The sequence below is a fragment of the Argopecten irradians genome, chromosome 3 (assembly GCF_041381155.1).
Source record: "Argopecten irradians isolate NY chromosome 3, Ai_NY, whole genome shotgun sequence".
Lineage (NCBI taxonomy): Eukaryota > Metazoa > Mollusca > Bivalvia > Pectinida > Pectinidae > Argopecten > Argopecten irradians.
This window is the reverse complement of record NC_091136.1, coordinates 27,957,297-27,979,284: the sequence shown is the minus strand read 5'-3', so window position 1 is coordinate 27,979,284 and position 21,988 is coordinate 27,957,297. Positions and strand designations below refer to the sequence as shown.

The 21,988-nt window shown below is 38.2% G+C and overlaps 1 protein-coding gene across 4 annotated transcripts in view; it reads left to right on the top strand.

The window, feature by feature from the left end:
• The window catches only part of LOC138318086 (lysosomal-trafficking regulator-like), a 58,629-nt gene that overhangs the window by 27,536 nt on the left and 9,105 nt on the right, over positions 1–21,988 (top strand). For 3 of the 4 annotated variants that reach the window (XM_069260171.1, XM_069260170.1, XM_069260173.1), the window contains 28 exons: positions 257–538; positions 877–1,075; positions 2,095–2,208; positions 2,414–2,530; positions 2,814–3,167; positions 7,555–7,697; positions 7,961–8,139; positions 8,275–8,407; positions 8,963–9,060; positions 9,283–9,372; positions 9,826–9,911; positions 10,724–10,873; positions 11,513–11,914; positions 12,291–12,436; positions 13,064–13,267; positions 13,592–13,765; positions 14,126–14,202; positions 14,341–14,529; positions 14,893–15,038; positions 15,189–15,294; positions 15,558–15,619; positions 15,853–15,911; positions 16,328–16,480; positions 17,746–17,990; positions 18,163–18,229; positions 18,837–18,993; positions 19,721–19,861; positions 20,082–20,299. In XM_069260171.1, coding sequence (XP_069116272.1) covers positions 257–538; positions 877–1,075; positions 2,095–2,208; positions 2,414–2,530; positions 2,814–3,167; positions 7,555–7,697; positions 7,961–8,139; positions 8,275–8,407; positions 8,963–9,060; positions 9,283–9,372; positions 9,826–9,911; positions 10,724–10,873; positions 11,513–11,914; positions 12,291–12,436; positions 13,064–13,267; positions 13,592–13,765; positions 14,126–14,202; positions 14,341–14,529; positions 14,893–15,038; positions 15,189–15,294; positions 15,558–15,619; positions 15,853–15,911; positions 16,328–16,480; positions 17,746–17,990; positions 18,163–18,229; positions 18,837–18,993; positions 19,721–19,861; positions 20,082–20,299 — 4,491 coding nt within the window. The remainder of the gene's footprint in view (positions 1–256; positions 539–876; positions 1,076–2,094; positions 2,209–2,413; positions 2,531–2,813; positions 3,168–7,554; positions 7,698–7,960; positions 8,140–8,274; positions 8,408–8,962; positions 9,061–9,282; positions 9,373–9,825; positions 9,912–10,723; positions 10,874–11,512; positions 11,915–12,290; positions 12,437–13,063; positions 13,268–13,591; positions 13,766–14,125; positions 14,203–14,340; positions 14,530–14,892; positions 15,039–15,188; positions 15,295–15,557; positions 15,620–15,852; positions 15,912–16,327; positions 16,481–17,745; positions 17,991–18,162; positions 18,230–18,836; positions 18,994–19,720; positions 19,862–20,081; positions 20,300–21,988) is intronic. The other variant, XM_069260172.1, reaches the window with a different exon arrangement.

The following is a 21,988-nucleotide window of genomic DNA, read 5'->3' as shown; positions in this document are numbered from 1 at the left end:
TGTTGATAAACAAACAAGACTAGAATTATTGTTCTATTCAGGACTAAAAACTTTGAAAAGCAGAAGACATTTTCCTGTACTGGTGAATTTGCAATTTTAACCATATTGTCTACACAGCTAATCCTTTGAAAATTTACCTGGTAACGTTGATGGATGAGTAGTAGAAACTTTTTCCTGTTTTAAGGTTAATTTGGAGTCTAACTTTCACTACTGTATTGATTAGATCCATGATTTTGCATTTATTTTATTACAACAGGTGTTGATGGATGCCAGTGTGAGCGAGTCTCTGTTCCGTACTGACATGGGTGATGTGCCCTTGGTTTTACGGCGTAAGTCGGAGGCAGTGGTAACCAACATGTCTGTGATTGAGGAACTCCTCCTCAACTGGCGTATCTGGGAAAGATCGGACTCCGGGGTATTTCTGCTCATGTTCCGTGCTCTGGCATCTCTTATTAGAGAGGACCACCCATTACAGACCTTCAATATCAAACAGTTCCAGTCTATAAATATTCTCAACAAAGTGTTCCTCATGTACAGGGTAAGTGTTCAAACCCTTACCATACTCATATACTGAAATGATAGGTTTGTAGATGTAGAAAAATTTAAAGAATATATCAAAGGGCTCGTGACATGGCATTTCAAATATTTTCATCTTGGATAATTTTCTCCTATAAACTTGCATTTAAAATATTCAGCTTTTCAAGAACTTTGTTTATTCAGTTAAGTTCATAAAAAGTAAATTCTTAGTGAATGCTTAGTAAATACTAATGAAACAGATTTTTGTGGTCTTTAACTCATAAATAGGATTGTGTTTGTAACAGGGCAGGTATGGGAATCAGGTATACAAAAAAAATGAAATGTAGATGTTTCTTATAGGAGAGGATCCAGGATGCCAGGCCTTCGTTCTCCACAGATATCGGTCAGTCTGTGGTCAGTATCTGTCAGAGTATGATGGGATCTCCTCCTGATGTCCATCTGATTGTGTCAATGTGCGACTTCCTGTTGAATGTCCACCCTGCAGCAAGCACCTACATCAACCATGCCAAGGAAGATTTCTACTTCACTCTGTGGTGGGGTAAGTCTTTGTATCAACTAAGGCAATCAGACAAGACTTCTACTTCACTCTGTGGTGGGGTAAGTCTTTGTATCAACTAAGGCAATCAGACAAGATTTCTACTTCACTCTGTGGTGGGGTAAGTCTTTGTATCAACTAAGGCAATCAGACAAGATTTCTACTTCACTCTGTGGTGGGGTAAGTCTTTGTATCAACTAAGGCAATCAGACAAGATTTCTACTTCACTCTGTGGTGGGGTAAGTCTTTGTATCAACTAAGGGAATCAGACAAGATTTCTACTTCACTCTGTGGTGGGGTAAGTCTTTGTATCAACTAAGGGAATCAGACAAGATTTCTACTTCACTCTGTGGTGGGGTAAGTCTTTGTATCAACTAAGGCAATCAGACAAGACTTCTACTTCACTCTGTGGTGGGGTAAGTCTTTGTATCAACTAAGGGAATCAGACAAGATTTCTACTTCACTCTGTGGTGGGGTACTCTAAGGAATCAGACAAGGTGGGGGTAAGTCTTGGAATCAGACAAGATTCTACTTCATCTGTGTGGGGTAAGTCTTTGTATAACTAAGGCAATCAGACAAGATTTCTACTTCACTCTGTGGTGGGGTAAGTCTTTGTATCAACTAAGGCAATCAGACAATCAGACAAACTAAGGCAATCAGACAAGATTCTACTTCACTCTGGTGGTGGTGGGGTAAGTCTTTGTATCAACTAAGGCAATCAGACAAGATTTCTACTTCACTCTGTGGTGGGGTAAGTCTTTGTATCAACTAAGGGAATCAGACAAGATTTCTACTTCACTCTGTGGTGGGGTAAGTCTTTGTATCAACTAAGGCAATCAGACAAGATTTCTACTTCACTCTGTGGTGGGGTAAGTCTTTGTATCAACTAAGGGAATCAGACAAGATTTCTACAAGGCTTTTATCACTTTTAAAAGCTCAAGCTATTATCAATTAATGTATACATGATACCAACAAATCTGAATGAAAGAATTCCTACTGTACAGTTGCATTCTACATTTTAGATTTGCCAGAAACAAATGCAATGAAGAAGAAGGACTATTTGACCCAGATCAGACGACCAAGCCAGCAGGACATTCAGTCATGTGTTTCAGAGTCAAAGTCTAGCTCAAACACAGGTATATTGCAGAACAACACTTAACTGACTCTAGTAAATTATAAAACGATCTATTTAGATAACCCAAAGACACAACATTATACAGGAATATTGATAGTCGTAATGTAGCTTTATCTTGTATGTGAACTATAATGAAAATTTGAGTTGTTCATTACGTAATCCTGAAATGAGAGATTACACGTTACAGTCAATGCTATATATTGCAGGCCCAGATTTATCTGATTCTGCCAGTAATGGTGTCACAAGTCCCGAGGACTCTCAGTCAATGGAGTACCCAAACATCCTCCAGACAGCTCCATCAGAGGAGGACATCAAAACAGAAGGTATGTGAATACTAAATCACAACAAAAGTATTGTTGAGCAGGTAGTCAACAAATAATTTTACTGTACAGCAAACGTTGTCACCAAAATTGAGGGTTTTTTAACATCCAAAGTCAGTCATCTTTAATATGGTTTAAATGTTTTTAATATACAGCAAAATTATATACTTTTGATCAAATGTAGTTTAAGTGTGAAGTATTATTTATCTTTTATTTGTTATCAATTAAAACTCTATGTGTGAGATCATGTGTGAGATCTTTTATTGACATTGTATATGTATTGCAGTTGGACCTTGGAGAATAGGAATGAGCAATGCACTAGTGGACACCTCCGAGGCTGTATCAGACCTTGAGAGCCACGAGGCATCCTACTCCAGACCCATTATCAGTATAACGACTGGGGACAGCAGCTCTCTTAGCTCCTCTCCCACCGAGGCATCTGATATAGGACTCGACAAAGTCACCAACAACTTCCCCGTGATATTACAGGAGAGTTCGCTACACATCTCCACATTTCCTCGACAATCAGAAAATGAGGAGGAAGGACTGTATGCGCCGAGATCAGATGTACAGTTTGATGTTCCAGAGGCCGACACTGAGGAGTCTGAGAGAGAAAGAGGTCTTACTGCCCTGTGTGTAGGTAGGTAGTTATGTCGGAGAGAGAAAGAGGTCTTACTGCCCTGTGTATAGGTAGGTAGAGGTCTTACTGCCCTGTGTGTAGGTAGGTAGGTAGTTATGTCGGAGAGAGAAAGAGGTCTTACTGCCCTGTGTGTAGGTAGGTAGTTATGTCGGAGAGAGAAAGAGGTCTTACTGCCCTGTGTGTAGGTAGGTAGTTATGTCGGAGAGAGAAAGAGGTCTTACTGCCCTGTGTGTAGGTAGGTAGTTATGTCTGAGAGAGAAAGAGGTCTTACTGCCCTGTGTGTAGGTAGGTAGTTATGTCGGAGAGAGAAAGAGGTCTTACTGCCCTGTGTGTAGGTAGGTAGTTATGTCTGAGAGAGAAAGAGGTCTTACTGCCCTGTGTGTAGGTAGGTAGTTATGTCGGAGAGAGAAAGAGGTCTTACTGCCCTGTGTGTAGGTAGGTAGTTATGTCTGAGAGAGAAAAGAGGTCTTACTGCCCTGTGTGTAGGTAGGTAGTTATGTCTGAGAGAGAAAGAGGTCTTACTGCCCTGTGTGTAGGTAGGTAGTTATGTCTGAGAGAGAAAGAGGTCTTACTGCCCTGTGTGTAGGTAGGTAGTTATGTCGGAGAGAGAAAGAGGTCTTACTGCCCTGTGTGTAGGTAGGTAGTTATGTCGAGAGAGAGAAAGAGGTCTTACTGCCCTGTGTGTAGGTAGGTAGTTATGTCGGAGAGAGAAAGAGGTCTTACTGCCCTGTGTGTAGGTAGGTAGTTATGTCGGAGAGAGAAAGAGGTCTTACTGCCCTGTGTGTAGGTAGGTAGTTATGTCGAGAGAGAAAGAGGTCTTACTGCCCTGTGTGTAGGTAGGTAGTTATGTAGTCTTACTGCCCTGTCGGAGGTAGTTATGTCTGAGAGGAGAAAGAGGTCTTACTGCCCTGTGTGTAGGTAGGTAGTTATGTCTGAGAGAGAAAGAGGTCTTACTGCCCTGTGTGTAGGTAGGTAGTTATGTCGGAGAGAGAAAGAGGTCTTACTGCCCTGTGTGTAGGTAGGTAGTTATGTCTGAGAGAGAAAGAGGTCTTACTGCCCTGTGTGTAGGTAGGTAGTTATGTCTGAGAGAGAAAGAGGTCTTACTGCCCTGTGTGTAGGTAGGTAGTTATGTCTGAGAGAGAAAGAGGTCTTACTGCCCTGTGTGTAGGTAGGTAGTTATGTCTGAGAGAGAAAGAGGTCTTACTGCCCTGTGTGTAGGTAGGTAGTTATGTCTGAGAGAGAAAGAGGTCTTACTGCCCTGTGTGTAGGTAGGTAGTTATGTCTGAGAGAGAAAGAGGTCTTACTGCCCTGTGTGTAGGTAGGTAGTTATGTCTGAGAGAGAAAGAGGTCTTACTGCCCTGTGTGTAGGTAGGTAGTTATGTCGGAGAGAGAAAGAGGTCTTACTGCCCTGTGTGTAGGTAGGTAGTTATGTCGGAGAGAGAAAGAGGTCTTACTGCCCTGTGTGTAGGTAGGTAGTTATGTCGGAGAGAGAAAGAGGTCTTACTGCCCTGTGTGTAGGTAGGTAGTTATGTCTGAGAGAGAAAGAGGTCTTACTGCCCTGTGTGTAGGTAGGTAGTTATGTCGGAGAGAGAGAAGAGAGTCTTACTGCCCTGTGTGTAGGTAGGTAGTTATGTCGGAGAGAGAAAGAGGTCTTACTGCCCTGTGTGTAGGTAGGTAGTTATGTCGGAGAGAGAAAGAGGTCTTACTGCCCTGTGTGTAGGTAGGTAGTTATGTCGGAGAGAGAAAGAGGTCTTACTGCCCTGTGTGTAGGTAGGTAGTTATGTCTGAGAGAGAAAGAGGTCTTACTGCCCTGTGTGTAGGTAGGTAGTTATGTCGGAGAGAGAAAGAGGTCTTACTGCCCTGTGTGTAGGTAGGTAGTTATGTCGGAGAGAGAAAGAGGTCTTACTGCCCTGTGTGTAGGTAGGTAGTTATGTCTGAGAGAGAAAGAGGTCTTACTGCCCTGTGTGTAGGTAGGTAGTTATGTCGAGAGAGAAAGAGGTCTTACTGCCCTGTGTGTAGGTAGGTAGTTATGTCGGAGAGAGAAAGAGGTCTTACTGCCCTGTGTGTAGGTAGGTAGTTATGTCGGAGAGAGAAAGAGGTCTTACTGCCCTGTGTGTAGGTAGGTAGTTATGTCGGAGAGAGAAAGAGGTCTTACTGCCCTGTGTGTAGGTAGGTAGTTATGTCTGAGAGAGAAAGAGGTCTTACTGCCCTGTGTGTAGGTAGGTAGTTATGTCTGAGAGAGAAGAGGTCTTACTGTCCTGTGTGTAGGTAGGTAGTTATGTCTGAGAGAGAAAGAGGTCTTACTGTCCTGTGTGTAGGTAGGTAGTTATGTCGAGAGAGAAAGAGGTCTTACTGCCCTGTGTGTAGGTAGGTAGTTATGTCTGAGAGAGAAAGAGGTCTTACTGCCCTGTGTGTAGGTAGGTAGTTATGTCTGAGAGAGAAAGAGGTCTTACTGCCCTGTGTGTAGGTAGGTAGTTATGTCTGGAGAGAGAAAGAGGTCTTACTGCCCTGTGTGTAGGTAGGTAGTTATGTCTGAGAGAGAAAGAGGTCTTACTGCCCTGTGTGTAGGTAGGTAGTTATGTCGGAGGGTAGAGAGAAAGAGGTCTTACTGCCCTGTGTGTAGGTAGGTAGTTATGTCTGAGAGAGAAAGAGGTCTTACTGCCCTGTGTGTAGGTAGGTAGTTATGTCGGAGAGAGAAAGAGGTCTTACTGCCCTGTGTGTAGGTAGGTAGTTATGTCTGAGAGAGAAAGAGGTCTTACTGCCCTGTGTGTAGGTAGGTAGTTATGTCGGAGAGAGAAAGAGGTCTTACTGCCCTGTGTGTAGGTAGGTAGTTATGTCGGAGAGAGAAAGAGGTCTTACTGCCCTGTGTGTAGGTAGGTAGTTATGTCTGAGAGAGAAAGAGGTCTTACTGCCCTGTGTGTAGGTAGGTAGTTATGTCTGAGAGAGAAAGAGGTCTTACTGCCCTGTGTGTAGGTAGGTAGTTATGTCGAGAGAGAAAGAGGTCTTACTGTTGTAGGTAGGTAGTTATGTCGAGAGAGAAAGAGGTCTTACTGCCCTGTGTGTAGGTAGGTAGTTATGTCTGAGAGAGAAAAGAGGTCTTACTGCCCTGTGTGTAGGTAGGTAGTTATGTCTGAGAGAGAAAGAGGTCTTACTGCCCTGTGTGTAGGTAGTTATGTCGAGAGAGAAAGAGGTCTTACTGCCCTGTGTGTAGGTAGGTAGTTATGTCTGAGAGAGAAAGAGGTCTTACTGCCCTGTGTGTAGGTAGGTAGTTATGTCTGAGAGAGAAAGAGGTCTTACTGCCCTGTGTGTAGGTAGGTAGTTATGTCTGAGAGAGAAAGAGGTCTTACTGCCCTGTGTGTAGGTAGGTAGTTATGTCTGAGAGAGAAAGAGGTCTTACTGCCCTGTGTGTAGGTAGGTAGTTATGTCGGAGAGAGAAAGAGGTCTTACTGCCCTGTGTGTAGGTAGGTAGTTATGTCGGAGAGAGAAGAGAGGTCTTACTGCCCTGTGTGTGTAGGTAGTGAGAGGTAGTTATGTCGGAGAGAGAGAGAAGAGGTTGAGCAGCCTGTGTGTAGGTAGGTAGTTATGTCGAGAGAGAAAGAGGTCTTACTGCCCTGTGTGTAGGTAGGTAGTTTATGTTGGAGAGAGAGAGAGAGAGTCTTACTGCCCTGTGTGTAGGTAGGTAGTTATGTCGAGAGAGAGAAAAGAGGTCTTACTGCCCTGTGTGTAAGGTAGGTAGTTAAGTCGGAGAGAGAAAGAGGGTCTTACTGCCCTGTGTGTAGGTAGGTAGTTAGTGGAGAGAGAAAGAGGTCTTACTGCCCTGTGTGTAGGTAGTTTGTCTGAGAGAGAAAGAGGTCTTACTGCCCTGTGTGTAGGTAGGTAGTAGTTATGTCGAGAGAGAAAGAGGTCCTACTGCCCTGTGTGTAGGTAGGTAGTTAAGTCGGAGAGAGAAAGAGTTCTTACTGCCTTGTGTGTAGGTAGGTAGTTATGTCTGAGAGAGAAAGAGCTCTTACTGTCCTGTGTGTAGGTAGGTAGTTATGTCTGAGAGAGAAAGAGGTCTTACTGCCCTGTGTGTAGGTAGGTAGTTATGTCGGAGAGAGAAAGAGGTCTTACTGCCCTGTGTGTAGGTAGGTAGTTATGTCTGAGAGAGAAAGAGGTCTTACTGCCCTGTGTGTAGGTAGGTAGTTATGTCGGAGAGAGAAAGAGGTCTTACTGTCGGAGAGAGAAAGAGGTCTTACTGCCCTATGTGTAGGTAGGTAGACATGTCAAAGAGAGAGGCCAGCCTTGCTTTCCTGTATATAGTCATGTAGAAATTGAAAGGTTGCTGCTCTTCTGATGCTACATTTCGTCCATGCTTAAGTCCACACTCATTTCGCTGTATGTTTGACAGGCCTTCTCCAGACCCTGTCAAGCGTCCTACTGACCATGCCAGACAGTACTACACAGAAGGTGTTCAATAAAGTCCTGAAGCCTGATATCCTTATTGTCCTCGCACACAACAGTTCTCCACAAATCAGGACAGCTGTACTTAAGGTATTTCTCTCAACAACCTGCCCAGTAACTGTTGTAAAAGAGACATTCATTCAGTTTTTATAACCTCACTATGAAGTAGAAAATATCCTATCTCGATGATATTGTCGTGCTTTCATATATGGGAGCATAAGCTTTTATGTTGACAGACAATTCTTAGTTTTGTCAAATCTGGAATCATATAAATTTTGATATTTAAATTACATGGAATGTCTGTTTAGATAACGTGGCTAGTAGTATTAACTCCATAACTTTGTGATCCACAGTTGCTGATGGTTTACCTGAAGCGAGCCACACAGACCAACTCTGACCTGGTTGACACTTTCCTACAGAAGATGGGGTTCCTACTGATTAGTGCTCAGTTCTACCAGTACCCCACCCACCCAGAACAGATAGAGGAGGTCATCTCACTTATCAATGGCAGACCATTCACCTTCAACAGCAGGTAGGGGCTTCTCCTAAGATTAAAAGATGGAAGATTCACAAATATTTTAAAAATACAGAATAACATGTATATCATTTTAGTAAAGGTTCCTTTGAAGTTTGTTTAATTCATTTTGGTGGCCTTTTGATTTCGCAGGCTGGACCTTGAAGAGTGTTTAGGAGAGCTTTCAGCACTACAGCAGGCAGCCATTGGTCTGTTTATATCTCTGCTGGACATGACTGTGTACGACGCAGAGCTTTGTAGTAATAGTCTCCTCCTCGCACTACAGGTGAGTCATTGTTCACAGTATACAGGTTAGTCATTGTTTACAATATACAGGTGAGTCATTGTTTACAGTATACAGGTTAGTCAATGTTCACATTATACAGGTGAGTCATTGTTCACAGTATACAGGTTAGTCATTGTTCACAGTATACAGGTGAGTCATTGTTCACAGTATACAGGTTAGTCACTGTTCACAGTATACAGGTGAGTCATTGTTCACAGTATACAGGTTAGTCATTGTTCACAGTATACAGGTGAGTCATTGTTCACAGTATACAGGTGAGTCATTGTTCACAGTATACAGGTGAGTCACTGTTCACAGTATACAGGTGAGTCATTGTTCACAGTATACAGGTAAGTCACTGTTCACAATATACACTGGGCATTGTTCATCACAATTGACAGAAAACAATTCTTGAAATTTAAATTCACAGAATTACAATTTGTATATATGGATGGCAAGTGGTACATGTATCCATATGAGGTAACAGTATAAATGTATTAAGTTTCATTGTTGAATCGGAAATTTTACGTTCGATTTTTTACCAATATTTGACAGTTGTTCACCAAAGACCCTATATTTGGATCTATGATGCTGGAAGTTGGCCTAGTGGAAACTCTCACCAACATGCTGACTCGAATTAACAGGTCATACAGGTAGGCTCCCATGTTGAAATGAATTAAAATGAATGCATGAACAATTTTATTTGATTCACTATATATCATAAGAATCTCTCAAGATGACTATGAAGATAGTATTTGAGTTGTGATGAAGGCATCTTTTAGATTCCTTTGTTGACTTCCTGTATAATGTACAGTATATCCCGTGTAGAGACTTCAGTGTATGTAGCACATTGTATATAACTATTACCGTTGCAGGGATGGAGACCAGGACAGTCTAGGAGAACACCAGAGATGTGTGGACAACATACAGCTTCTTCTGTCAACCATAGTGGTGAGGGAGTTCAGGTTAGTATACAGTTTATTATTCTGAAATAGGATTCCCACCATTCTTAATCAAAGAAGATTAAAAAGATCAGGGATAGCTGAGAAGGAACCTTCAATGCAGTCTATTTCTCGTCTCTCTGGTCCTAAATGATTTGTTTTAGTGTTCTAAGATCTTTGCTATTGTTAATCAATGCTGAGATAAACATAAGGTGATCAACATAATACTTGAAATTTGCTTATTTATCCATGTCTTAATATCCAGGCCTTTATATCCGGCCGCCTTTTTCAATTCCCGCGACACACGTTTGCCAGGGACATCAAATATTGGGCACTTTAGGCAATTCTTAGTTTTAAGATTCATCAAACATGTCTACTTTTACCTACTGTAGATTGAAGTTCAGATTCTTTTTCAAGATATTTTGGTAAACATGTATCTGGAACAAAGTATGAACTTTGACATTTAATTTTTTCTAGTGCCAGTGGATCATTACATATACTGAGGGTTGAGGAAGTTATGGAGCTGCTGAAATACCTGGAGGACAAAGAGCTACAGCGGACAGGTAAATAAGGTTCACTAGAGAATTACAGAGGGCAAGTGAATAAGATTCACAAAAGAATTACAGAGGGCTTGTAAAATAAGGTTCATTAGAGAATTACAGAGGGCAAATAAATAAGTCTCACTAGAGAATTACAGAGGGCGGGTAAAATAAGGTTCACTAGAAAATTACAGAGGGCAGGTAAAATAAGGTTCAATAGAGAGTTACAGAGGGCAAGTAGATAAGATTCACTAGAAAATTACAGAGGGCAAGTAAATAAGGTTCACTAGAAAATTACAGAGGGTCGGTAAAATAAGGTTCACTAAAGAATTACAGAAGGGCAGGTAAAATAAGGTTCAATAGAGAGTTACAGAGGGCAAGTAGATAAGATTCACTAGAAAATTACAGAGGGCAAGTAAACAAGGTTCACTAGAAAATTACAGAGGGTGGGTAAAATAAGGTTCAATAGAGAATTACAAAGGGCAAGTAAATAAGGTTCACTGGAGAATTACAGAGGGTGTGTAAAATAAGGTTCAATAGAGAGTTACAGAGGGCAAGTAAATAAGATTCACTTGAGAAATAAAGAGGGCAGATAAAATAAGGTTCAATAGAGAATTAGAGAGGGCATGTAAATAAGATTCACTTGAGAAATAAAGAGGGCAGATAAAATAAGGTTCAATAGAGAATTAGAGAGGGCATGTAAAGTCATTAAAGGAAAGTTAAGGTGTATCAATTATTGTTATGAATTAATCATGTAAACCATGGAAACAAGTTTTATAAAAATACATGTATTCCAAAAATTTATTTTAAAGTCCAGTGTGATTTCTGTTTAACAGGAAATAAGTCATGTAAGCAAGTACAAATGATGAGAGCGGTACAGTTAAGAACGATGGCTGGCATCCTACACTACATAGAGTGTGCTAGTCAGGAAATTAAACCACTGTGGATGTCACGTCAAACCTCATCACAGACCACAAGTGTTTATGGTAGGTACCCTTCCTCATCATCACAGACAATTATCATCCTAGGCACCAGGCTCCGATTTCTCGAAACAAAAATGCAGACTTAAGTCAAAACTTAAGTTTTTCTCCTTGTGTAACTTATATGGAAACTTAAGACTTAAGTCAGTCTGGGACTTAAGTTTGTTTTGAGAAATCGGGGTTTATAGTAAGTAATCCTGAAGCATACAAATGTCAGGAAAGTTTGCAGTATTTTAGTGTTAACACTTTTGGTATAAATTCTACTGTTTGTAGAATTCCATTCTGTAATTGTCAGATTGTGTAAACCAACTCCCATGGCAGCCTAATCTCATACTTTTACACTGCATACCTAATGACTTTTCACTTACGTAATTAATAAATACATTAAAATTTTAAAAAATGATGATAATAGATAAATACTACACATGGAAATTGTGTAAGTCATATGCACAGTTTTTCAACTATCCAAAAATTCGTAAAAAATGTATAATACTATGGTATGAATATTAATGAGTGAAATTTGATTTCTGTCATTTCATCAGATGGTTTTAATAACCACTAACCATTTGCAGTTATCATGTGTTTAAACTTGTTCACTTTTGTCTTTAACAAGAAACATGCTAACACTGACTTATTTGATTATAGGAGCTAGTCGATCCCGGCACGCTTTCTCCTCCCCTCAATTTTCCTTCCAAGGACACACCCTTTTGGGGTATCCCTACCTCCCAGCATTTGGCACAAATAATCCTTCCAGACAGATCAGCTCAAAGTTCCATTTATCGTTAGATCTTCCGTATGAGGACATCCATTCCAGTGACACAGAAAGTCACTTGTCTTATGGCAGCATGAGAGCATTGTCTGGAATCAATCGGGCGGTATCCGTGGACCAATCCCAGTCCAAACAGGGAAAGCCTGGAATCATTACGTCAGTGTTAGAGACATTTGGACGGAAGAAACGACTCAGTGTTGTCCCCATCACACAATCCGACCTCATCGATAGATTTAAACGCTTCATGGTAATGGCTGTGGACCTGTTTGTCCTCACTGGTAAGTCCATACAAACACTCGTACGAAACAAAACAAGAAATAGATGATAGTGTTGATAAAAATCATGAATATTTTCTTTGCGACATTTGAGAAGTATCACCAGTCATTTGGTGTGCAAACCCTATTTTAATCTTTTGTTTTGTGTTTTCTGGGAATATTTTTCTTTGAAAATTCCTTGATGTTACACCTACTGTAAACATCATGTGAAAATTCATCGCTGCGCTAATCTGTTCGAAATCAATTTTCACTCAAATTTGGCTGCACCAAAATAAGTACATTTACAGTCAACTTTACTGTTTAATATGACTTATGTGCTTCACATAGAGGACATAGAAAACTACAAAAACAAATGTTTCTTTTGATTGTATTATGACAGATAAAGAAGTTGTGAAGAAAGAGGCCAGTACTCGGCCAACCCTGAACTTGTTTTTTGATCCACCAGAAGTAGATTGTCTAGAGACGTCCCAGATACGAAGACTGTTTGAGTTCCTCTACCGGGCATATGAAATGACGCTGAGTCAGGTAAGGTCTTCTCATGAACTATGTATTAATAAAGTATGTACTGAAAACATCCTAATTTTGGCAGACTTAGCTATTGTATAGTTGTATAACTTCATGTGGGGTATTTCATGATCTTTTTGTTTTTGATTACTAATTCACAGCGAAAAATGTTTGCGCATTTCTAACAGTAATAAGCTATACTTAGTATGGTTATCTTTCTTGTTATTCTTTCCATTTTATTCGTTGGTAGTTAAGTCAGCAGAAATTAACTTGACCGCAAATATAGCGAAATGAAATCCTCCACAAATAAGCTGTCATACATTGTTTGTAATAATGCTAATATGAGAACAGAATTTTTTTTAATGAATTTCATCACAAGTTATACAAATTCTTAGTAGAGAACTAGCAGGAAGTTGTATTATCATGGGTAGTTAAGTCAGCAGAAATTAACTTGACCGCAAATATAGCGAAATGAAATCCTCCACAAATAAGCTGTCATACATTGTGTGTAATAATGCTAATATGAGAACAGAAATTTTTTTAATGTATTTCATCATAAGTTATATAAATTCTTAGTAGAGAACTAGCAGGAAGTTGTATTATCATGATACCCAAGAAAGCCCTTATATTTGTGTGTTCTGGTTACAGGACAGGATGGTGTCCAGAAAGCCACGTAACAGTGTGATGTGGGGGGCCAAGGATGTGACCAGAGTTCAGATTGGTCGATTAATCACCTTCCTCCTCTCCCCACGACAGGAAGTGGGTAACCGGGCCTATGTCCTGTCTTACCTTCACGGAGAGGTTCGAGGGTTTGAGATCTTGAGGGTCATTCTCAACACCAGCAGTGATCTGGTATGTCACAACAACTGGTTCTGATTCTTGTGACCATATCTAAAATTATTCAGAAATATTCATGTGCAATGGGTTTTATAAGTAGTATAAATGGACTATAATATTGTGTAATAAAAGACTAAATAATATTTCTAACAAGAAAAAAAGATATGGTAAAACTTTGCAGTGACATAATTTTGCATTTCTTGACTAACACTTTTTTACGACTATTTATTTACAGTCTAAAAACTATTACCCTATTGCATATATTAATTGCACCTTTTTCTCAAATTCTAATTGTCTGCGAAATTCTTAAGTTAAATCTTGTATCAATTGTACATTCAGGGCACAGAAATGGCCTACTACATATATGATTTGCTAACTGTGTGGGAGGACAATCTCAACACACAACAGAGGGAGGATGCTTTCAAGGTGCTCAATCTCATGAAGAATGTTGGCATAGCTATCACCTCCCCAATGCCGGGTAGACAGAAAAACGCTGACATAACCTTCAAAGAGGTATAATTCTCTTTTTTTAGTCCTTTGATGAACATTCTTTTATGACAAAGAGATATTACAAAAAGCTCCAGAAGCTTTTATTAATTCAGTTTTGGTTTATTTGTTTTAATTTGTTTTGATTTCCTTTAACAGTCAGGGTAATTTAAGAATGTGTCAGGTTTCCAAGTTGGAGAAAATCTTGAAAAATAGTCTACCTATTGCCTTTGCAACTAGTACATGTACTTGATAGTTATTTCCTTAAGTATGATATAGTCATGATATTTCATCTTCTTTGAAACAGGGCAATAAACAATTTGTAATTTTTCTCAAATTGAATTACGTTTATAACTAATTAATTCCAAATTGAATACTTATTATCAGGAGAAGAAGGTGATAAACATGAAGTTTGAGAAAGGAAGAAAACAAATCACAAAGAAACATCTTCAGACCATGGAAAGGTATGCTGCTGTAATATCTATAGTAAATCTATGTTATTGTTTAGAATTTGTCTTCATTAAATGTGCTTGTAATATTTTCACAGTAACTCAGCATGATAAAGTTACGTTTTACATTTACTGATTGTCTAAATTTTATAGGGTATTGAAGCGGAATGACAAGCTCTACTCGCAGTTATCTACCCTTGCTATGGATATCACCCAAACAGTGACGAGACTACAGACAACAGAGCGGAACATGTTTGTGGAGCATATCAAACGAAGCATGACGGAGCACATACAGGTCAAAAAGTCATGGCAGAACATTGTACAGAACCTCACCCATGAGAGGTAAAGCAGGCATATTATCTTAGGCTTATTAAGCCCTGAAGTTTCATAATGGACTGGGCTAGTCTTTGATTTAGAAGAGCCTAAGTCTGCCTTCAGGGATGAATGAGTTAATTTGATTCATTCATGTGAATAAAGTTTGGAACAATACTTTGTACATATATTCTTAGTATACAACACATATTGCTTAAAGTATGTTTGCATGAAATTTATGCAAATAAAGATAAATTTTGAGCTATCTGTATAATGAAAATAAAAAAACAATGTCATGTAATTTGATAAAACAGTTGTGATCTAGGATATTTTGATTGTAAGGTTATGTGGTGTATTGTCTCCACTTGACCAAGTGTGTTGTTAACCTCACAGGGCCATTTGGTATTGTGCTGACTCGTACCCGCAATCATGGCAACTGGACCCCACTGAAGGACCAAGCCGTATCAGGAAGAAGCTAAAACGCTGCCACCTCAATATAAAGCCAAAGTTCCTCAACAAAGACACTGCCTGGAAATTAGGTGACAATAATATTAAAAAGCTACAACATTCAAAAACATCTTCGATTTAATTTATGGTACTGTTTTAAATTTAATTTTGTGTCCAGATTGAGTTTTTTTTAATTAGTATTCAGATTTAGTTTCTACTGGTACTTTTGTCTTACTTTACAGAATCTGAAGCTGTGGATCCACCCCTTATCTATCTATTTGAAGACGACCATCAGATCTCTGACTCAGCTGCACTCATATACCAGCTTTACCGCAATGAGAAGATTCAGTGAGTACAGAAATATATATTCATCTATACATTGTACAAATCTTAAATGGCCTTCAGTATGATCTGTTACAATAAATTGTAGTAATCAATAATAATTCTCATCCTGAGAGGTAAGGGTACCTATAATTATTAATTAAACATTAGGGATCTTGGCAGTTCATGGTATATTAAAACCAAGAAATAAGTAAATCTTTTGAAAGGATAGATATTTTACAAATTTATTCTGAGTAAATAGTGATCTATTGACCTGTTTACCATTACAGACACACGTGGAAGTGTAAGGCAGTCTCCCCTAATAACGAGAGTAAAGGAGAACTCTTAATTGGTAAGGTCTCCATTGCTTAAAACTCATATGAAATAAATGTAAAGTGACCAAAATTGTGACAGATATTAAATATGTGAATATCATTTTAAACTTTTGGTTTTAATTTAGATGAAACAAAGTATAGAGGCTGGTATACTTTAAAAAAAAATGATTCATGATGAAAACCATCGTCTGTTTAATGTGAAGATAAAGTTAGACTAGTATTAAAAGGTGTATTTCTTTCATTTTGGCAGGAGAAAACAGTATATTCTTTGTAGCAGATGAAGCCATCTCGGATGTTAACTATACACAGGTATTGTTTTCTGGTTGTATTGTCTGTGTATTATTAGATACAATACAGGTGAGCCTAATTGTTATCAGGAACTGAAATATGCAAAAGCCCTGCTTAATTAAAAGTATTTTGTTAGTGTTGAAAAACATTAAATAATAACTTAATTTTACTTAACACAAATATTTGAAAATCTGGAAGTTTCACAGTTGTCCTACCAGCTTTGACTACATGTATTTGGTTTGGGTGATGCTTGTTATATTTACAAGATAAGCAGGTAACCTTCTTTCATTAAAACTTTGGTCTTTATATGTCTCCATATTAAGAACAATATATAATCTATAACAAACTCAAAAGTTATTCATTGTATGACACAAAATCTTAATGAGTGTTTTTCTTTATACAATAACTTATTCTGACTTCCCTTTATGATAAACTAGGTGTTGCTAGGCAACAAGGACCAGTTGTCAATGACCTGGCCATATGAGGATGTGAAGGAGATTCGGAGATGTTGGTACCAACTACGAGATATTGGTATAGAGATTTTCCTGACCAGCGGAAAGACTTGCATTCTTGCTTGCTATAAAACAAAAGTAAGAACTCAGACTCTACTAACACTAATGTCAATAAACAGTTCTATGTATGGGATACTGCATCATTTATCAGTTGACTCAATTGTCTAAAATGAAAACTGACTTCTAAGCAATAAGTCGTTTTTGACCATGGCTGATGATAGGCCATTATACATCCTATTAATCTATTCATCAAATGCTAACTGAGATAATGGTGTAAGTACAGTTGAAGTTGGTTGATACAAACTCTTATAATACGACAACCCGGTTTAATACGAAGTACTTTGCCGGTCTCGAACTAATTCCCTCTTTTTCTTTCTTTAAAAAACTCGGAAAATTCGAATTCAGAAAACTCGAAAAACTCGTTTAATACGAAGTAAATGTTTGGTCTGAATGACAAAAATCCTTCATAAAATGTTTGTATAATACAAAGTAAGATTTTTTGTGTGTAATAGTTCGCCGAAAGTGCCGAGTTAAGTTTAGCAATTATCCTTAGTTATTTTGTATCAACAATCATCAGTGAATAATTTGTTGCAATTTTATTAAATCAATATTTTGGATATATTTCAGTTTTATAGTTATAACTTATAAATTGAAATCGGTTACCAGTATATTCAATATTGAAATACTGCTTAATCCATGTTCACACAATATCATCTTCTTTTTCCTTGGTTTATATTGAAATCTGAATAATTTAGAAAAAAATGTGTCCCATTCCCCAAGGACTTCAATATAAGCGGTTTCCACAGTAAATATGCTATTTTGACATCTTCCTTACTTACGACACGGAACTAGTACAAGTGTGTATACTAAGTGAAGAGATTGATATTTGACTTGATAACTTGCTTTATTCGAACACTCAGATAACTCAAAGTTTTCTTGGGGTCCCTTCTTGTTCGTCTTAACCGAGTTTGACTGTATGTTATAAGTTGGTGTCAGCTGAACTTTCACATATTAGGAATTTTTCCTAATGTCCTTTGTATACAGGGCCGTTTTCAATTATTCGGTTTGACTGGTTGGAACTAGTTGTTCGTTTATGAATTAAAAAAGGACCTGGTGATTTTATATTGTTTACAGACGACAAAGCCCTCACAGGCCTGTGTCAAAAACTGCAGGTCCGTCAGGATTTATACTTGAAATAATGACTTTAATTAACGATCGAACTGGTTGTTCCGCATAAACAAAAATGGCCCAGTATACACATTCTGAGAATACACTATACGTAATCAATGTAAGTGTTCAATCCATTTTGGTTCTAAATAATATGGCATGTTCTCTTTCCATAGGAGAGAGATGATCTACACAAAGTCTTGTCTAGCCTCGAACTGCCAAACCTGATGGAGTCGGAGGACCTGAATCACATACAGCGCCTCTGGTTGTTAGGGGAGATAACCAATTTTGATTATCTCACCTACCTAAATAAGATGTCTGGTCGCTCCTTTAACGACCTGATGCAGTATCCAGTATTTCCGTTTATTTTAAAGGACTATGTCAGTTCTACATTGAATCTCAGGGATAGCAATGCATTCAGGTAAGCAAGCATCAAATTTTGTGGTTCTAATCTTTCACTGTAGTTTTGAACACTAGGCTAAGCCTACATTCTTTATTAGATATTCTTCGTTTTTTGAAATGTCATGAAAAATATCAATGGCAATGTTTCTTGTTTAACAAGTACTAAATCTTTTATATTGGTCTTTTTCCAGAAATCTTGAAAAACCGATTTCAGTTCAAGAGAAAAGTAGGGAGGAAAAGTACAAGAATAATTATGAGGTAAGTTCTGCATTTATGTGTAAAATTGATTAGAACCATGCACCTAGAAAATCATGAGATTACTTTGGTAACAAAACATTAATTTCATATTTCTTAAAGATGCTCCATCGCTAACAAAAGAGCAGACGATTTAGTATTTTTCTTCTGTTACAAAAGATTTACTTTACACCATATATTACCACTATTAAAAAGTTTGAGCTTCTTATTTTACTTCAAGATACACATATTAAAGATAATTAATTGTATCCCCCAAAAAATCTGTGGCACTATGTCCTTTATGGAATGCAGTACTAATTGTGCATGCACTGAAAGCGAATATTTTTAATTATTTTTGTGCTAATCAGACATACATATGTATATATACACTATTAAACACCAATTGTTGTTCAAATGATGGGTATCATTTATGCAATGGAGCATCTTTTATCAATATCTATCAATATTATAAAGAAATTGAACAATTTGAATAATATAAGTATATGTTTAACTTATTTATAGGTACAATGTATTGCTCACAACTTCATGCTATACATTTTCTTTTAAAGCGAATAGGGTTATCTGTATTTACTGCATTCTGCCCTAAAACTTAATCTCTGTTTCCATAAAGGTGTTGATGCAGGAGTACATGCATGAGGGACACCATGACATTTCAGGCCTTAAGATGACACCATTCCATTATGGCAGTCATTACTCCAATAGTGGGACTGTTCTCCATTTTCTTATTCGAGTTCCTCCCTACACCAAAATGTTTCTAAGCTACCAAGGTAAGTTTTGATTGGTGATGGTGGGCTATTTACATGCCTACTTTGAGAGGCCTGTAAAATAACTGTTGATACACGACTTGTATAAATCTGCTTTACGGGGCTTCGTTTATTATGCTGAGTAATTTTGCCCAATTACTCAGTAACTTGAAATCACTATGATTTATACTGTATAATCATTGCCTTTTTAGCTCGCCTATTCGAAGAATAGGGGGAGCTAATGTTGTCACCCCGGCGTTGGCGTTGGCGTCAGCGTTGGCGTCCCATTTCACGTTAAAGTTTTTGAGCAAGTTTCTGTTTCGTCAATTGTTTAAGCTTAAGTCATCATAAATGTTTATGATTTTATTTTCCTAAAGGGTATGGATGCTGAACGTGATAATACAACCAATTTGGGGCCCTTTAGGGGTTTTTTGAGTCTGTTAATTTGTCATTTCCATGTTAAAATTTTTGAGCAAGTTTCTATTTTGTCTATTGTTTAAGCTTAAGTCATCATAAATGTTTATGATTTTATTTTCCTAATGTGTATGGATGCTGAACATGATAATACAACCAATTTGGGGCCCTTTAGGGGTTTTTTGAGTCTGTTAATTTGTCATATTTCCATGTTTAAATAGTAAATACTTGAACATCAACTTCTTCTGAATAGGCGAGCTTTACTGTTCTCCAACAGCTCTTGTTTGTATCTATGATACCTCTTACAGTAATTCAACTTTACCTGGTTCTTTTCCAGATGACAACTTTGACCTACCCGACCGTTCCTTCCACAGTGTTGAAACAACATGGAGACTTGCCAGTTTTGAATCTACAACTGATGTCAAGGAGCTCATCCCTGAATTCTTCTTCCTTCCAGAATTTCTGGTGAACTCTGAGGGTAAGAAAGTTTGTCTGAGAAATATATGATGTTAAATATGCAATTGGCTAATTAAAGATTAATAAAAAAAAATATTCTTATAAATTGATTATAACAAATTCTCAAATTTTTATTCTAAGCTTCTACAAAAGAGGTTTTTGTATCAGGATACATGTGTAGGGAAATTTGTGAAAATGGGATGAATTAGACAAATAATTACATGTAAACTTGTCTTGTGTAGGTTTTGAGTTTGGTAAACGTCAGAACGGCCAAAAGGTATCGGATGTGATCCTACCTCCTTGGTGTAATGGAGACCCGCGCCTGATGATCCTGGTGCATCGACAGGCCCTGGAGTCTGACTATGTCAGGCAGAATCTCCATCACTGGATAAATCTGGTGTTTGGCTACCAACAGACAGGACAGGCTGCTGTACAGGCCATCAATGTGTTTCACCCTGCGGTAGGTACAACATACATACTATACACGTCAAACAAATGCAGGGACAATCCATCTTTTCAGCTTTCAGACTTGTTATAATGTTATGATGTCATTTCCCCTGTCTCACAACTGATTAGACTAATTTTCATGTGTTTCTGCCCTGCAGAATAGCCTGCTGCCATATGATTTTATACTGGAATCATTTAATTTTAACAACTACATTGTGTATGATATTGTGTGAAAATTCTTGATCTCCACTGAAACATATTTGTCCTGGGATCAAATGAATTTTTTCTGGACTGTTAATTCTTCAATATCAAACTATCCCAATTTAGTTGTATTTGTGTTTGTGTCTTGTCTGTGTTTTTTTCAGACCTAATTTGGTAATGACAAAGACCCTGATTCAGTTGTATTTGTGTTTGTGTCTTGCCTGTGTTTTTTTCAGACCTAATTTGGTAATGACAAAGACCCTGATTTAGTTGTATTTGTGTTTGAGTCTTGTCTGTGCTGTTTTCAGACCTACTTTGGTATGGACATAGACCCTGATTCAGTTGTATTTGTGTCTTGTCTGTGCTGTTTTCAGACCTACTTTGATTTGGACATAGACCCTGATTCAGTTGTATTTGTGTTTGTGTCTTGTCTGTGCTGTGTTCAGACCTACTTTGATATGGACATAGACCCTGATTCAGTTGTGTTTGTGTCTTGTCTGTGCTGTTTTCAGACCTACTTTGGTATAGACATAGACCCTGATTCAGTTGTTTTGTGTCTTGTCTGTGCTGTTTTCAGACCTACTTTGATTTGGACATAGACCCTGATTCAGTTGTATTTGTGTTTGTGTCTTGTCTGTGCTGTGTTCAGACCTATTTTGGTATGGACATAGACCCTGATTCAGTTGTATTTGTGTCTTAACTGTGCTGTTTTCAGACCTACTTTGGTATGGACATAGACCCTGATTCAGTTGTATTTGTGTTTGAGTCTTGTCTGTGCTGTGTTCAGACCTACTTTGGTATGGACATAGACCCTGATTCAGTTGTATTTGTGTTTGTGTCTTGTCTGTGCTGTTTTCAGACCTACTTTGGTATGGACATAGACCCTGATTCAGTTGTATTTGTGTTTGTGTCTTGTCTGTGCTGTTTTCAGACCTACTTTGGTATGGACATAGACCCTGATTCAGTTGTATTTGTGTTTGTGTCTTGTCTGTGCTGTTTTTATACCTACTTTGGTATAGACATAGACCCTGATTCAGTTGTATTTGTGTTTGTGTCTTGTCTGTGCTGTTTTCAGACCTACTTTGATATGGACATAGACCCTGATTCAGTTGTATTTGTGTTTGTGTCTTGTCTGTGCTGTTTTCAGACCTACTTTGGTATGGACATAGACCCTGATTCAGTTGTATTTGTGTTTGTGTCTTGTCTGTGCTGTGTTCAGACCTACTTTGGTATGGACATAGACCCTGATTCAGTTGTATTTGTGTCTTGTCTGTGCTGTTTTCAGACCTACTTTGATATGGACATAGACCCTGATTCAGTTGTATTTGTGTTTGTGTCTTGTCTGTGCTGTTTTCAGACCTACTTTGGTATAGACATAGACCCTGATTCAGTTGTATTTGTGTCTTGTCTGTGCTGTTTTCAGACCTACTTTGATTTGGACATAGACCCTGATTCAGTTGTATTTGTGTTTGTGTCTTGTCTGTGCTGTGTTCAGACCTAT